We start from the raw sequence: 16,058 nt of genomic DNA, 5'->3' as shown, positions 1-16,058 counted from the left end.
ATAGTAACTAAGCAAAAAGTTAACAATATTGTTAGTAATGCAACTACTAACAATTTACTAGGGAAAAACCTTAGATAACTGTGAATTATCGTAAAAACCCGAATATCGCTAAGATACAGGATCGTTATAGACATAGTTTACTGTAGTTAATACTAGTAACGCTTACACACAGTCGCCTGTAAGGCCAGTCCTTGACAGATTGCCGAGAACAGCCCGGACTCGAAGAGATCGGGTGGTAGTATAGAGCAAAACGGCGAGAATGCGCTCTCGCTCGGGACTCAGCATCGTTATTAGCCCGTGCCCAACGCCAAAACTCAACTGTACATGCATTAAGACGCTATTTGTGCTGAGGTTGCTCTGCCTTGACGAAGAAGTCAAAGAGGCGGTGAAAAATAGCGGAATACCAAGCATCGCTGCGAATAACGCTGTCATAAAGGGAGCTTGGAACTGAGGGCGGCTTGTTATTTGTTATGCACGCAATTTGGTATGTAGTTTCTAGGAATTTCTTACGGTCTTCCGCTTTCTGTGGCGAGCGTACATCGTCAAGCCGTTCTATGTACAGCTGCAGCTGTGACGCGGTGAAGCAACGTACGTCCTGGGGCACAGGCTGCTGGTCCGATGTTTCCTCGACGGACGATGACATGGCTGATGCGATGGCCTCGGCAGACTTGAAGACATCTCCTTCAGCGGAGTCCTCTGTAATCGTGCACGCATTACGATTTTCCTCGGTCATGTCTTCCTCATCGTAGTCCAAGCTGGCGAAGGCAATAACATCGCCCTCCTGAGGAGGTCTGTCACAGGCGCCTGCACCATGGTCCGGGTTGCTCTCAAGGATATTCTCGATTAGGGGAGAGCCATTGGCTTCGTGGGGCTGATTCATGGCGTTGAAATCGCGAGAGAAGTCATGCAGAGCCTGATTTTCGAGCAAATCGGAAGAGGCCTGTGATGTCGGGGCACAGGAATTGAAAGAGTCGGCCGATTCACTAAATGGAGCAGGCTTGGGGGGGGTTCGACGGACGCTTGTTGCGACCGACTGTGTAGTCGGACCATCTCGATCCCCAGAGACGATGACTACTCCGAAAGACAAAATATCAGACATGTTACGGGGTTATAGGGGCAAAGCGACTGTTTATTACGTCTTGTATATTCCTAAATGTGCTTAATCTAGGACGTTCACATTATTCCGACCTTTAAATGAGGGTCAAGTTCAACCGAAACCAACTATTCTTCATACCAGCAGCACCCTGCGAACGTTAGCTTCATACATCATCTTTATACGGGCACATGACTTACGCATTAACGCAACCGTCATTCTCGGGGTCATCTATAACGGTTCAAATTAGCCAGAAAACTGGAGATTGCGGAACGCGGCAAAAAGCGGGATGCATAGTAACTACTCACTCGTGATTTGCGCATACCGACCCCAAACAACCTTGCCGGATGCGGTCGTCAAACCCAGTTCGCTCGTGTTGACCTCAATAACACACCCTTTTGTCAGGACACCGAGCCGGGTGTACAGCGGGTTCGACGGGTTCTTCTTGACGCTCAGAATTGGGGCCTTGATGGTGACGGCCAGCTCCGGATGGCTGACGTGGGCTGTCTTTTGTCTCAACCCGGACGGCCTGATGAACCTCTCCATTTTCGGGTTCTGCCTTGTGAAGCCCTCACCGACAAACGTAGGCTTCGTAATCATCCTCTTCCACGACTTCTTTTTTCGTCTTCTTTCCTGTCGTAACCATGCGGAACATTTCCTCCTCCGAGATGCCACGCACCTTGGGCAAAGGAACCGAATATCGTGCCGCCTTCTCGGCTCTGCGCTGCTTGATGGAGCTGGACAAAGCTTTGGCGGAACGAGGGTCGTTCTGGCGGTCTACAAGATAGTTGGGTACGGGCTCTGAGGGTAGTGATGATGGGCCGTCCGATTTGACATTGCGCTCCTCGTGCACCTTGATCTTCTTCCGCATCTGGATCTTCTCGACTCGCCTCGCCTCCTGCATCATCTTGGCCCTGTGGCCTCGCAAGTTCTGGGCATCGTATGACCGTTTGTGACTCTCACGTGCGAGACGCTTGCGAACCCTCTCCTGGGTGTCGAGGCTATTGGTCTTGTCAGTTTGGATTGTGCCAAGGCGGAAAGCGGCAAAACTGGATGATATCAACATACCGCTGGCCATGTAGCTTGCGCCACCTCTCCATATACTCATTTTGAGGCATGTTTCCTTGTTGAACAAACACGCTCTCGTGTCGGTCGCTATGGTGGTGCCGAAGGAGTATCGATCATGCTTGGGTTTGCACACGAAGTCGGGTGCTTGTTAATCCGGCCTCCGCATTCCTTCAGCCAACCAGGAGCTCGAACTTAATTGGCAATAGAACTTGTTCTCATCTATTTTTTAAGCCCGTACTCCGTACAAGCGCGACAACCACACTCCAAGTTAGCCAGGGAGTATCATTTCGGGTCAAGGTCCATATTAGCATTTGGTACTTTGCCATTTTCGGAAGTCACACGCGATATCATCATGATGGGCGACATTGCCAATCAACACCATGCAATCCCCATCATTGATTTTGGCCCTCTTCTTCAAGATGACTGCCCCTCTGAAAGATTTGCCGCAATCGGGAAAGAAATCTTCGAAGCGTTGAGGGATTTTGGCTTCGCCTACATAAAAAACCACTCAGTGCCACAGAACGTGGTAGACAAGGCATTCCAATGGGTATCCAAGTTGTTCCCTCGAGCGTAGCTTAGACACGAGTCTAACCAGAAGCCAGAGCCAACGCTTCTTCGCCTTGCCACAAAGCGAAAAGGACAAGGTTCCCCACCCCCCAGAAGGATGGTACCACCGAGGCTATTCAGGTATCGGCCGCGAAAAAGTCTCTCAGATGGTCTTTGACGAGGAGGGCATCGCCAACCAACGTAAAAGGCCAGACTTCAAGGAATCCTACGAAATGGGTGCAGAGGGAGTGCTGCGAAACATTTGGCCCGCCGATGACGTGATCCCCGGGTTCCGCGAGTTCTTCACCCAGTTTTACGAGATGTGCTACGGCATGGAAGTGAAGCTGCTCCGTGCTATTGCCGCTGGCATGGGCCTGGAGCAAGATTTCTTTACCAATTACCACCAAACAAAACAAAACCAGATCCGCCTGTTGCACTACCCGCCTGCCGAAGAAGAGCTCCTCGCGACCGGCAAACTAGAAAGTATCAGTGCCCATACCGACTTCGGTACGCTAACCATGCTCTTCCAGGACCAAGTCGGCGGACTCGAGGTCGAAGATATCCATGAAAAGGGCAAATTCAACCCAGCGCCCTATATCCCAGGAACAATGGTTGTTAATATCGGTGATCTACTTATGAGATGGAGCAACGACGTGTTGCGGTCTACGCTGCATCATGTTCGCACGCCTCCTGCTGATGAGCCGTTGAAAGAGGGCGAACCGCGGATGACCCGTGAGAGATACTCGATTCCATACTTTGTAGCCCCGGACATTGACTCTACAATTGACTGTATACCAGGCTGCTGGGGGCCGGAACGACCAAAGAAGTATGAGCCTGTTAATAGCAGCGAGTACCTGGACATGCGGCTGAATGCCACCTATTGAGCGGCATCAAGAGAACGAGCAAAGGTCCAGTGTGACATGAATAAATGAATCGTTTACAAAGGGAGTACTCGTACACGTCTTTCTCGAGATGGTGCTGGCCAACGTAAAGCGGCATGCCACTCTAGCGCAATCCATCGTACGATCCAGATATGACGCGGAGAGGAACTTGTATCTAGTCCAAAAGACGGGCGACGTCAATTTCCTAGCGATGAGCCATTGATGAAAGAGAAATGACGACTGGGTTTCGCGTCAAGTCATTGGGGCTGATAGCATCCCACCTTGTATTCTTATCTACTTGGCATGCTCACATGGTTTTCCTAGAGCAAAAAGAGACAAAAAAACATACAACACTAGGTATTCGCTAGTCGTCACCGAGCCAGCTACTAATCTAGCGCTCGCCAGATTCTCCTAGGAGATCGGACGGGATCCTGAATTTTACTGGCGGCTGTGGTCGTATGTGATTGTTACAGGGCTTATCCTACGTTATCTTGTTACATTGAACGGGATCCAATTTAGCAAAAAAAGAGACATACAACACTGGGTATTCGCTGGTCGTCACCGACCCAACTACTAATCCAGCGCTCACTAGGTTATCGTACGAGATCAGACGGGATCGTGAGGTCTACTAGTGGCTATGGTCGTATGTGTTCAAGAGTGAGGCGTTTTTCATTTATAAAGTCCACTTGAGGGCGGATGCTATTAGAGAGTTAGGTCTAGGTTTAACGGGGCTGTGTACTCCCAGAGCCGTTTATAAATCCCCGTTAAGGAGGGTTAGGCACTTATACTAATAGTGCCCTTTAGAGGTACCAGGACGCGAGGAGACTTAGGGCATCTCGCACAGTTGTGGCTTCTAACCTCGTCACAAGACTCGACTCCATGCCGTCAAGGACTACTTGCATCACACCACCGCCCATCACATCTTGCCAAATGCCGGGGATCTAACGTTACTTGTCGACCTGGCTTCTGAGAACTGGATCGGTGCCGTGAAGCTCGAGTACATGGCAGTTCCAAAACGATCCCTGGCGGGCACGATGCCCTTTAACCCCCAGCAGGGGATGGGCAACAACGAGAACCTCCTCTTCCGAGCGCTGGCTGCCTTGCCTCTGCTTTTCCTCATTGCCTTGCGCTACTGTCGCCCCCTCTCCGCACCCAAAGCACTCTTGCCATGGCAGATGTTGCTCAGCGAGTCGTTTGATGTGCCATTTTTGAACCTCAAGGTTGCGGATTTTGGCACAATATATGCCGTGATATTGATCGAGTCCGCTCGACGTGCCAACCTCATGACGCCTCCCGCATTGTAAGTGAACCCCGCCGTACCCGTTTTTTTTTTTTTTTTTTTTTTGAAATGCTGACGTGTTTTTCCATCTTTATAGGCCATCATGGTTTGGACTGGGCTGCCAGCTTGCTCCCGCGGAGATGTTCTTGTCCCTGTACTTTTTCACGTATGCCGCGCTTGTGCCCATATCCCGGTTCAAAGCAGGGGATCTCCGACTTACGGATTTGAGCTACACTAGTCAGTTACGAGGTTTGGCGCAGACATCTTTGCGTCCACGGGGTTGGCGGCGATGGCGGCGTTTTTCACAAGCACCAGGTCCTCCTCCAGAGCAGGAACGTTTGCATTCTCCACGAATGCGAGGCCGCCTCCTTCGACTCCTACAATGGCCTTTTGTGACTGGGGGTATGGAATAGTCATCCTGAGACTCTGGTTGTCTTGACTCTAGCTTTTTTTGTTTTCTTGTCAGCACGTTTGGTTGTTACCCAACCGGGGGGGAGAATTTCTTCGAACCAAACAAGTCCATACCAAAAGAATCAATAAGAAATCATTCATAAATTAGCCTCATTGCCAAGCACGAGGCAGGGGTTAGTTGGTCAGCGCCGCAAAACCCGCCGGCCGATGAGGCTTCCGGACCGTGTCAGAATGTTACCGGCGGTTGTTGATTGCACGGCGAGATTTGACATCAGGGACATGACAGGCCATGGTATGTAGAGAAAAGTAAGGAATTGACCATGTGGTCCCAAAGAGGAGTAGAATTTAACGTTGCTGCTAATACGATCCTAGGGAATTGCATTATCCACTCGTACTTGAAGAGGCAACATGATATCGTCTTGTGAGAGAGCATGACCACACATACATACCAGACGGATTTTAGACAAGACCAAGCCCCAAAACCTTGTATTCTACCATCTCTATCAGGCAGTATATTTTTAGTTTCTCCTTTGGACTGGCGGTATTCTTTTCCAGACCAGGTTCGACCTCAAACAGCCGTTCACAACTCTCCCCAGTATGGAGGCTGGATTTGTGCGAGAGCAGCCGGAACCGATCGCCATTGTCGGCATTGGATGTCGGTTTCCTGGCGGAGCAAGTACTCCATCTAAGCTGTGGGATGTCTTGAAGGAGGCCCCAAACACCGCAAAGGTGATCCCCCCCCAGAACGCTTCAACCTCGACAGATTCTACCACCCGGTGGGCACCCATCACGGTACAAGTAACGTCAAGGAGACCTGCTTCCTGGACGAAGCTGGACGAAGACGTCAGACGATTCGATGCAGGCTTCTTCAATATCCCCCCTCCTGGTACGGCCAACCCTCCTTCCACTCTCGCAACCGAGCGCAAACGTGGCTAATCATGTCTTGTATTCAGAGGCTGGCGCCATGGACCCTCAGCATCGTCTTCTAATGGAGACGGTCTACGAAGCAATGGAGGTCTCTGGCACGACCATTGAGCAACTTCATTGGTCGAATACGTCTGCGTTTGTCGGAGTCATGTGCAGCGACTACTATATCCTTTCTGCACAAGACTTGGATAGCGTCTCGACGTACAACTCGACGGGCATCGCAAACAGCAGCGCCTCTGCTCGTCTTTCCTACTTCTTTGACCGGCACGGTCGGTCCGTGCATGACAATCGACACGGCATGCTCTTCCAGCTTGGTGGCTGTCCACCAGGCCGTTCAAGCTCTCCGGGCTGGCACCTCCCTTGTAGCTGTGGCCGCAGGCACCAATCTCCTGCTGTGTCCCCTGGGGTACATGTCTGAGAGTCTTCTGGGCATGCTTTCGCCCAGTGGACGATGCCAAATGTGGGATGAGAAGGCGGATGGCTACGCCCGAGGAGAGGGTGTTGCCTGTGTGCTACTGAAGAAATTGAGCGATGCCATTGCGGACGGTGACCATGTTGACTGCGTTATTCGTGAAACAGGAGTCAATCAGGACGGCAAGACTAAAGGCATTGCTGTGCCGAGCGCCGTCTCTCAAGCCTCCCCGATCCAGAGAACCTACCACCAAGCTGGGCTGGACCCGAGGAGCAAAAAGGATCGTTGTCAGTACTTTGAAGCACATGGAACTGGTACTCCTGCAGGTGATCCGCAAGAAGCCGAAGCTTTGGGTAAGTGAATGATGGCCTTGTCTAGGACCTCGGCTGGTCATGACAAATACTAAAAGTTTCATGGCCAGATACGGCCTTCTTCCAGAATTCAGAAAGAGATGCCAATGACATTCTTTACGTCGGATTCGTAAAGACCGTAGTTGGCCACACCGGAGGCACCGCTGGTCTGGCGGGCATCATAAAAGCCTGTCTCTCCATCAAGCATGGCATTATTTCTCCCAACCTGCATCTAGACAACCTGAGCCCGTCAGTAAAGCCTTTCTGCAAGAATCTCGAGGTAGTGACATCTATTATGCCGTGGCCAGAGTTGCCTGCTGGTCAAGTTCGACGAGCCAGCGTGAATAGCTTTGGATTTGGAGCAACCAACGCCCACGCCATCCTGGAGAGTCCCTGGTATTCAGGAGACTTGCAAGCTCAGGTTCAGGACCGCACGCCTGGATCGGTAGACAAAGAAGCTCTTCATCTTCCATTTCTCTTCTCGGCAACATCAGAAAATCCTCTTGTAGCCTTGGTGGATTCCTACTCCAAGTATCTTGAGAACAAGCCCGATGTTGACCTTTGTAGACTCGCCTACACGCTAGGGTGCCGGAGATCAGCCTTTGCCTTCAAGACAAGCTTCTCGGCCGCATCACAAGAGGAACTGTGTAGCAAATTAAGCGAGAGCGCCAGTGATCAAGGGAACCTGTCCTTTGTGCGTTCCACGACAACAAATCCCTCTCTCCTCGGAGTCTTCACTGGCCAAGGTGCGCAGTGGCCGAAGATGGGTGCTTCACTCCTCCAGTCATCAAATCGCGCCATGGATATCATCAACGAGCTGGATGCCTCATTGGCAGCGCTGCCGGCCTCTGAACGCCCGTCGTCGACGCTCCGTGACGAGCTCCTGGCCGATGCGTCGACTTCCCGTGTAGGTGAGGCCACCATTGCACAACCTCTAGTATGTGCTGTTCAGATCCTGCTGGTAACGTCATTGCGGGACGCTGGGGTTCAGTTCAAGTCGGTTGTTGGGCATAGTTTTGGGGAGATTGGAGCTGTCTTTGCCGCCGGTTTCATCAACCATAATGATGCCATCCGCATTGCGTATTATAGAGGTTTGCATTCGAAGCTGGCCCAGAGTGCGAGTGGTGAGACGGGCGGAATGCTAGTTGCAGGACTGTCATACGAGGAGGCCATAGAGCTGTGTGATCACGAGGACTTCACCGGCCGTATCACCGCGGCTGCGTCCAACTCCCCGACCAGTGTTACTTTTCTGGTGACTTGGACGCTCTTGAACAGCTACAGTTGGTGCTTGAGGATGAGGAAACCTTTGTCCGGGCTCTGCGCGTCGACAAGGCCTATCACTCTCATCATATGAAGCCAGCCTCTGGACCGTTCCTAGAGAGTGTCAGGAACTGTGCTATCAATATCAGGACGCCTCCAAACGACGCGCCAACCTGGTTCCCCAATGTGTACGGGGGCCAAGTCATGGAGGCAAGTGATATTATCAAGGGGTCGTACTGGATAGAAAACTTGTTGAATCCCGTGCTGTTCTCCCAGGCTCTCGAGACGGCTCTGTTGTCGGGCGATGCTTTCGACGCCGCTGTGGAAATTGGCCCTCATCCCGCGCTCAAAGGACCGGCAACAGAGGTGATGAAGGCCGTGACTGGCAAAATCATCCCTTACAGCGGAACTCTAGCCCGCGGCAAGCACGAGGTCGAGTCCTTCAGCGACGCCTTGGGGCATATTTGGACCAACGCAGGTCCTTGTTCTATCCATCTTGACAGTTATGGACAAGCCATGTATCAAGACTGGAAGACAATCAAGATATTGCGGCATCTTCCAGCCTATCCGTGGAACCGCGATCGGATCCTATGGACCGAGTCTAGGGGAACCAAGCTTTGGCGCCAGCAGGAAGGAAAGTTCCACGACATGCTCGGCACTCGCTGCGCCGATGGAACAGAGGAAGAATGGCGCTGGAAGAATCTGCTGCATCCCAAGGAGCTGCCGTGGGTGTTGGACCACGCTCTGCAGGGCCAGACCGTCTTCCCCGGAACAGGATACCTCTGCCTCGCCTTGGAGGCGGCCATGCAAATCGCCGGTAACAATTCTGTCCAGCTCCTCGAGCTGACGGGGGATGTTGAAGTGTTCCAAGGCGAGACTGGGTACAAGTCCATCCCTGTGGAAGGCGTTGCTTTTATCCCCTTTACTGCAGCCACTGCCTCCAACGACCGTGGTCTCTTTGCGCACAATGTATACGGCATCGAGTCTCCCAATGGGCAAGCTGCCCTGGGGTTGGAGCCGGAACCGGCGGCGCGTCGAGGCACATCTTCGCCGAGCTGGGCACTGCCTACTCTACTCGTCTTACACATACACCGACATCTCGAGCGGCTTCTTCAGCAAGGCTCAGGAGGACTTTGCTGCCTACAAGGACCGGATGATCTACAAGACGCTGGACATCACCGTCGACCCTACCGAGCAAGGATTTGAACAAGGGGCCTACGACCTTGTAGTGGCCGCCAACGTGCTCCATGCCACGCCCGACCTGGTTGCCACGCTGTCCAACGCGCGAAAGCTGCTACATCCAGGCGGCTTCTTGGTCATGATGGAATTCACCGACGAGAGCGTTTTGCGCCTCGGTGTCATCATTGGGGGTCTTCCAGGACGGTGGATTGGAGCAGACACCGGCCGCAAACACTCGCCCTGTGTTTCGCTTCCCGAATGGAACGACATCCTGCTCAGTTCTGGCTTCGCCGGTGTCGAGACGTCGACACCCGTCTTGGATCCAGTTGTTATGCCAGCCTCCATCATCGTCGGCCAAGCCGTCAACAGTGACCTCTTGCTGCCAAGGGAGCCTACTGCCGTCTCTCGCGAACCCGGCATGGCAAAAAACGCAGAACTCCTCATCGTTGGGGGCGCTGGAGTGGCTTCGGCCAAGGTCGTCGAGGACGTTGTGGCTACTGTCCGGCCGCATTACAAACTATTGTCCATGCTCGGAGCTGGGACGAACCCGAGTGCGGACCATGGTTTGAAGAATCCCACCGTGCTCAGCTTGCAGGATCTTGATGGTACTTTCTGGAGGGACATGACGGTCCGACGATTCGAAAGGCTCAAGTCTGTCTTTTTGACGGCGGCAAACATGCTCTGGGTGACTTGGGGCACAGATTGCGGCAATGGTGACGGCGCGCCATGACGGTCGGCTTCTCCCGATCTCTGGCGTACGAGCTGCCGCAGGCTATTCTGCAGGTCATGGACTTGGAAGACGCATCCAAAGCTGACGGATCTGTCATTGCCCAAAGGCTTCTGCGGGTGGACATGTCGTCGTATATGAACAAGACGGGCTCCCTTGGCCGCACCATGTTCAGCAATGAGCCAGAACTCAGATTTCGAGACGGATACGTCTTGATCCCACGGTGTCTTTCTCATGTGGACCAGAATCACCGCTACGACTCCCTCAAGCGCGTCATTGACAAGGAGACTTGCCTCGACGAATCCATCGCCACGCTCAACTGGTCACGGTCCGCGTACACCCTGAGGGAGGACGAGTGCGCAGTTTTGCCTTGTTTAGCAGACCACCGGCGGGTTCGTGTCGATTCGTCGCTTGCTTCGTCCATTGTCACTCCTGCCGGTCGCTTATTCTTCAGCCTGGGCACTGACATGGACACGGGCCGGCGAGTCGTGTCGGCCTCGAGCAAGAACTCTTCGGCCATTTTGGTCCCTCAAAAGTGGTCAGTCGACGTTGATGTCAGCAGGAGTATCGATTCTCAGTACCTCTCTTTCCTCTCGGGCTATCTGTTGAGTCAGCACCTCTCATCCAGGATGCCTGCTGGGGGGGACTGTCGTCGTCCACGAGCCAGACCCGGGCTTGGCCTCGATGATGTCGCGGCAGCTAGCCACCATGGGATGCAAGGTCTTGTTCACAACGGCTGCGACTGACTTGTATTTGGATCTAGTTGAAATAAGCCGGGCGCAGGTTTCTCTCTCGGCTGAGTCGGCCAAGTTCAACAAGGTTATCCAGCAGTCCGTGCCAGTTGACCCCGCTCCGGCTGTTCCCAGCTGGCTCCCAGCTGTCGACGGGAGTTCCCTAAATCCTGTCACTGGGCGCCCCAGTGCCTGCCTTGCCTGCCTCTGCCGATTGTGACCCGCGCCGCTGACCCCGCCGCCCGCTCCGGGGTCTCCAACCTGCCAACGCAATTTGACAATCTCCATACAAGCTGCGCTATGATTTCAGCTGAAGCACCTTAACACCTAACACCCCCGGTCGAGCGAACTCTCTCCTCTAAATATTTCCCCTAGGGACCCACTATTAAGGATTCCTACCTAACTACTTATTTAGCTTAATACTATAGGCAAACCTATAGATATAGAACTAAACCTTAGCTTGCTTAAGAGTGTAAGCCTGCTAGAAGCTATTAGTAAAGTCTGCTTTATTACCTTTAACTTATTGCTATTACTTATTACCTCTTTAGCTTAGAAATTAAACTATAAGAAGAAAGTTTCTCTACTAAATAAAGATAATAACTATATCCTCTTAAGCCTTAGAACTTGAGTTCTTAGTTTTAAGCTTAAAATATAAAAGAACTTATTATAATACCAACTTTCTAAAAGAATTAATACTTTCTAATTAATCTCTACTACTTTTAAAGAAGCTACTAGAAAACTACTAACTAAGACTTAGAAAGTTCTAGGCTAGAAAGTTATCTAAGGCTTTCTTAAAACTATAAAATAATAACTACTTAAAGACTCTAAAAAACCTCTTTCTAAAGAGGCCTAGAACTTAAGCCTCTAGATTGCTATAATATAATATAAAGAAGCTTTACTCTCTATATAAATATATACTAAAGCTATAGTAATACTCTTTAGTAAAGCTATCTAGACTCTAGCTATAAAACTTATATACTCTCTTAAAGAAGATATAAAAGTTCTCTTTTAGCTAGATAATATAAGTCTAGCTTAAAGTTATACTTTATTTTATATTAAGAATTTAGTTACTAAAGTTCTAGAAATAAACTTAATATATATTTTTATAATAAAATAAACTATTATAAGCTAGTTAGTACTTACTAAGAACTAAATAATAAGAGACAAACTTCTATCTAGCTAAATAGCTATTCTTAGCTAGATTAGTAGAATCTTAGCTGCTAGAATTATATTTTAATATACTTATATAGTATTTAAGTGCTTATATACTCTCTACTTCTTTAAGAGTACTACTATTAACCTTAAAGATATAATTACCTAAAAGGCTACTACTTAGACTAAATAGACTCTAGTCTTAATAATAACTAACTAATAGTTATATTTCTAGTTTTCTTTAAGAAGCTAGTCTAAAAGAAATAGTACTTATAAAGCGCCTTTAAACTAGCTAGACTAGTTAAGAAGAAGACTCTACTATTTTAATATAAAACTTACTAAGACTTCTATACTTAAAAAAGTTATAAATAGAAACCTTAATATAAAAACTATAGCAGCCTCTTTTATAAAACTAATAGCTATACTTTAAAGACTTAATATATTAACTATCTTAGCCTCTATCTTCTAGATTATAAAGAGTACTTAGCTAGGCTAAAGTAAGTAGATAGAAAGTAGCAGCAGCTTATAAAGGCTTAGAGAGGCAGTGCAAAAGCTATAGAAGTAGAGCTATTATCTAGATATTAAGCCTACTTAGCAAGCGCCTCTATTATAGAGACTTTATCTCTATAGACTAAACTATACTCTTTAATACTAAAGACTCCTGCTCTCTCTGCCCCCCTAGTTATACTAGCTTCTCTAGCTTCTGCTATAAAAATTATACCTACAACTAAAATATCTATCTCTATCTTTAACGGGACGGGAAACTAGGCAGGCGTAAGACAGCCCTAGCGTAGGGCCGGAGTTAGGCTATAGCTAGCTGTAAAGCTAAGAGGTAATTTACGCACAAGACAGAAGTAAGGTGAATCTAACTATATAAGCTGTTGCAGCTAAATACTAGACATTTACGCTAGCAGCTATATAACAGCACAGAACTAGGCTGGCCTACTTCTAAGAGAGCAATAAATAATGTACTGCACTAAGATAGTCTGCGTCCTTAGAGAGCAGGGACAATTAGAGACTAACAGATAGAATAGGAAATTAAGCAGGTATAAAATAGCCCTAGCGTAAGGCTAGAGTTAAGCTATAGCTAGCTATAAAGCTAAGAGGTAATTTATATATAAAACAGAAGTAAAGTAAATTTAACTATACAAGCTATTACAGCTCAATACTAGATATTTATACTAGTAGTTATATATTAGCCTAGAGCTAGACTAGCCTACTCCTAAGATAGTAATAGATAATATACTACATAAAGATAGATTGCATCTCTAAGGAGAGAGAACACCTAGAGGCTAGAGAATATAGCAGGAGAATAGGCAGGAGCAGTACAGCTCTAGCATAGAGCTAGAGGCAAGCTTAATTTTTAGGAGTTATTAGCCCCTCTAGAATACAGCTAGTAAAGCTAGCAATACTTATGTATACACAGAAGGCAGGCAGATTCTAGCCAGCATAGAGCTAGAGCTGCTTTAAAGAGCAAAAACAAAAGTAAGTAGAGTTTTTCTTCTTATTAAAGGGTTTTCTAGGCTTAATATAAGAAGAAGATATACTAGTTATATAGCTTTATAGCTATCTAGAGTATTTAATATATCTCTATCTTTACCTCTAAGTTAGCCTTTAAACTAACTAAGAATACTAACTTTAAGAAATATAAGTAATATACCTTAGAGAAGACCTCTATAAGTTATTAGCTTAAATACTTAGAACTTAGAACTAATAATAAATACTATTCTTAGCTTATTAGCTATAAAGAAAATTAATATAGTTCTTATTTAAGAACTATATACTAACTAGAGGAAAAAATAGTAGTATATTAAAAGCTACTTTCTTTATAAAGCTTATAAACCTCTAGCTCTATAGAATTCTCTTAAAACTTACTCTAAAGTAATTTTTTATATTAAAGCTAATCTCCTCTTAATATAACTTCTCTACTTTAACTCTTAATATTTAATTTAAATTAAAGTACTTAAATATATTTTAGTAAACTTCTACTAAAAACCTTAGAATATAAAAGCGCTAAGAGAACTTTTTATATAGTTACTAATAAGCTATACTATAGTAGCTAGTAACTTTAATACTAGCTATAAAATATAGTAATTTAGTACTTAATAAAACTAAGAAGAGAATATAGTAGACTAAGCTAATGCCTACTTAATAACTCTTCTAAATACTCTAGATATATTTACTTATAACTTAGGAGAAGTCTTAGACTTTATATACTTAAATATTTTTTATTGCTCTCTTAGTATTACTAAGAATATATAATATACTTTAAATTACCTCTCTCTTTTAATTACTATCTCTAGAGAAATTACCTCTAAGTATTCTACTTATATTTATATAATAATAAACTCTAAAGAAGAGAAATAATTTATTAAAATTCTTACTGCTAAGATTAAGTTTCTACTTATAATTATTAAAGATATTAGCAAACTAGACTAGCTAGTAAAGTAAATAACTTATACTTTTATATTTTCTCTTTATTAAGTAGGCAGGATCTCTAGAGGCAAGGGAAATTTTAAGGTTTAGTAGAATAATAACTATAGTTGCTTATACTAAAAGCTACTAGTAAAATAGTATACTTACTTAGATATTACTAAGAAGAGAAAAGCTTTTTAATAAGCTATTTAAGCAGCTAAAAGAGCTTTTTAGTTAAAGAAAATAAACTAGGTAATAACTAATAAAGAGATATTTACTATTACTAAGTAAGCTTATAAAACTATAGCTAACTTCTAACCTCCTAGCTTAGTATTCTAAGGCAAAACCTATAATATACTTAGCAAGAAAGCTAAAGAACTTTAAGCAGTAAAACTCTATAGAGTTAGATCTAGTAATAACTACCTTAGAGGAGGAATCTCTACTATCTCTAAATAGAATATTTCTTTTATACCTCTATCTTACTAGTAGAGGCTAAATATACTGCTTATTTTATAGGCAATACCTCTCTAGGTATTAATAAGATTAGTATTAATATTCTTAAACTAGCTTAGCTAGTTATTAGACTTATAGTTAGACTTATTTATAAATTCTCTCTTAGGCTTAGCTACTATTCTGCCCCCTTCTGCTGTATAGAAGTAGTTATAATAGTTAAGCTAGGCAAGACTATTAGCAGCAGATACTGCCTACTAGAAAAAACACCTACAAAAACAAGAGAAACAACTGCAGCACATAAATTGCCTACAAGGAACGTTTGCATATATTTTATATGCAAGAATTTAATATACTTTATGCCTATATTTCTTTATATATATAAATAAAGTTAAAAGAGGAATGCTAGCTGGAATTTAATAAAAAGACTAATAAGCTATAAAGGCTAATCTACTTTATAGAAGGAAACAGCTATAAGAGTTATTTTAAGCTACTAAAGCTACTATATTTGCTTAATCTAGCAGCCCTACTATAGAATTTACCTATAAATAACTCTCCTTCCTTCTAACTAGATAGAGAGGAAATTAAGCTTCTATAACTACACTCTTTAATATATACTATTATATATAATTTTATACTATATCTAAAGTTACTTTTATTATACCTTAAGAATCTCTATTATTTTATACTTAGTAATTAACTAAATTATATAAGCTCTATCTACTATATCTATATTATATATAAAGAGTCTCTTAATTAGCTAATAGTTATAAGCCTAGTTGCTGCAAGCTTTATGCTACACACTATACTTTATTAGAAATATGCTATTTCTGTTTAAGCTTAGTGCTAAACCTCTAACTAATTAGAATTTAGTATTTAATTAAGCAACCTACTTAGAACCTACTTTAGACCTACTTTTCTAAACTTTATTATTATTCAACGAAATTCGCACTAATTTGCGTCTATTTAACTAAGCTTTTATATAATAAGTGTTAGCAGCAGATACTGCCTACTATAAAAAACACCTACAAAAACAAGGGAAACAACTGCAGCACACAAATTGCCTACAAGGAACGTTTGCATACATTTTATATGCAAGGATTTAATATGCTTTACGCCTACATTCCTTAGCACATATAATTAAGGTTAAGAGAGGAATGCTGGCTGGAATTCAACA

At 45.5% G+C, this 16,058-nt stretch overlaps 5 protein-coding genes across 5 annotated transcripts; 3 read left to right on the top strand and 2 right to left on the bottom strand.

Annotated features, from left to right (window-relative positions):
• Nucleotides 1-337: 337 nt before the first annotated feature.
• MAM_08360 (Ribosome biogenesis protein nsa2) lies at nucleotides 338-1,639 on the bottom strand (the record flags this gene model as incomplete). The annotated part of the gene is made up of 4 exons (XM_040827158.1): nucleotides 338-940; nucleotides 1,235-1,244; nucleotides 1,294-1,324; nucleotides 1,402-1,639. 4 exons carry the CDS (start codon nucleotides 1,637-1,639, stop codon nucleotides 338-340), a joined length of 882 nt encoding a protein of 293 aa, XP_040674862.1.
• Nucleotides 1,640-1,664: 25 nt separating this feature from the next.
• MAM_08359 (Ribosome biogenesis protein nsa2) lies at nucleotides 1,665-2,211 on the bottom strand (the record flags this gene model as incomplete). Its single annotated transcript, XM_040827157.1, has 2 exons — nucleotides 1,665-2,094; nucleotides 2,162-2,211. 2 exons carry the CDS (start codon nucleotides 2,209-2,211, stop codon nucleotides 1,665-1,667), a joined length of 480 nt encoding a protein of 159 aa, XP_040674861.1.
• A 302-nt stretch (nucleotides 2,212-2,513) lies between these two features.
• On the top strand, nucleotides 2,514-3,591 carry MAM_08358 (flavonol synthase/flavanone 3-hydroxylase; the record flags this gene model as incomplete). Its single annotated transcript, XM_040827156.1, has 2 exons — nucleotides 2,514-2,708; nucleotides 2,764-3,591. 2 exons carry the CDS (start codon nucleotides 2,514-2,516, stop codon nucleotides 3,589-3,591), a joined length of 1,023 nt encoding a protein of 340 aa, XP_040674860.1.
• A 634-nt stretch (nucleotides 3,592-4,225) lies between these two features.
• On the top strand, nucleotides 4,226-5,263 carry MAM_08357 (FAD binding domain protein; the record flags this gene model as incomplete). The annotated part of the gene is made up of 4 exons (XM_040827155.1): nucleotides 4,226-4,231; nucleotides 4,458-4,888; nucleotides 4,965-5,033; nucleotides 5,110-5,263. 4 exons carry the CDS (start codon nucleotides 4,226-4,228, stop codon nucleotides 5,261-5,263), a joined length of 660 nt encoding a protein of 219 aa, XP_040674859.1.
• A 612-nt stretch (nucleotides 5,264-5,875) lies between these two features.
• Nucleotides 5,876-10,879, top strand: MAM_08356 (Beta-ketoacyl synthase; the record flags this gene model as incomplete). Its single annotated transcript, XM_040827154.1, has 7 exons — nucleotides 5,876-6,164; nucleotides 6,232-6,478; nucleotides 6,516-6,970; nucleotides 7,039-8,219; nucleotides 8,249-9,237; nucleotides 9,332-10,091; nucleotides 10,178-10,879. 7 exons carry the CDS (start codon nucleotides 5,876-5,878, stop codon nucleotides 10,877-10,879), a joined length of 4,623 nt encoding a protein of 1,540 aa, XP_040674858.1.
• Nucleotides 10,880-16,058: the final 5,179 nt, after the last annotated feature.

The sequence above is a fragment of the Metarhizium album genome (genome assembly GCF_000804445.1).
Source record: "Metarhizium album ARSEF 1941 chromosome Unknown scaffold_52, whole genome shotgun sequence".
Classification (NCBI taxonomy): domain Eukaryota; kingdom Fungi; phylum Ascomycota; class Sordariomycetes; order Hypocreales; family Clavicipitaceae; genus Metarhizium; species Metarhizium album.
The sequence above is the reverse complement of the archived record's forward strand: the minus strand, read 5'-3'. Positions and strand labels throughout refer to the sequence as shown.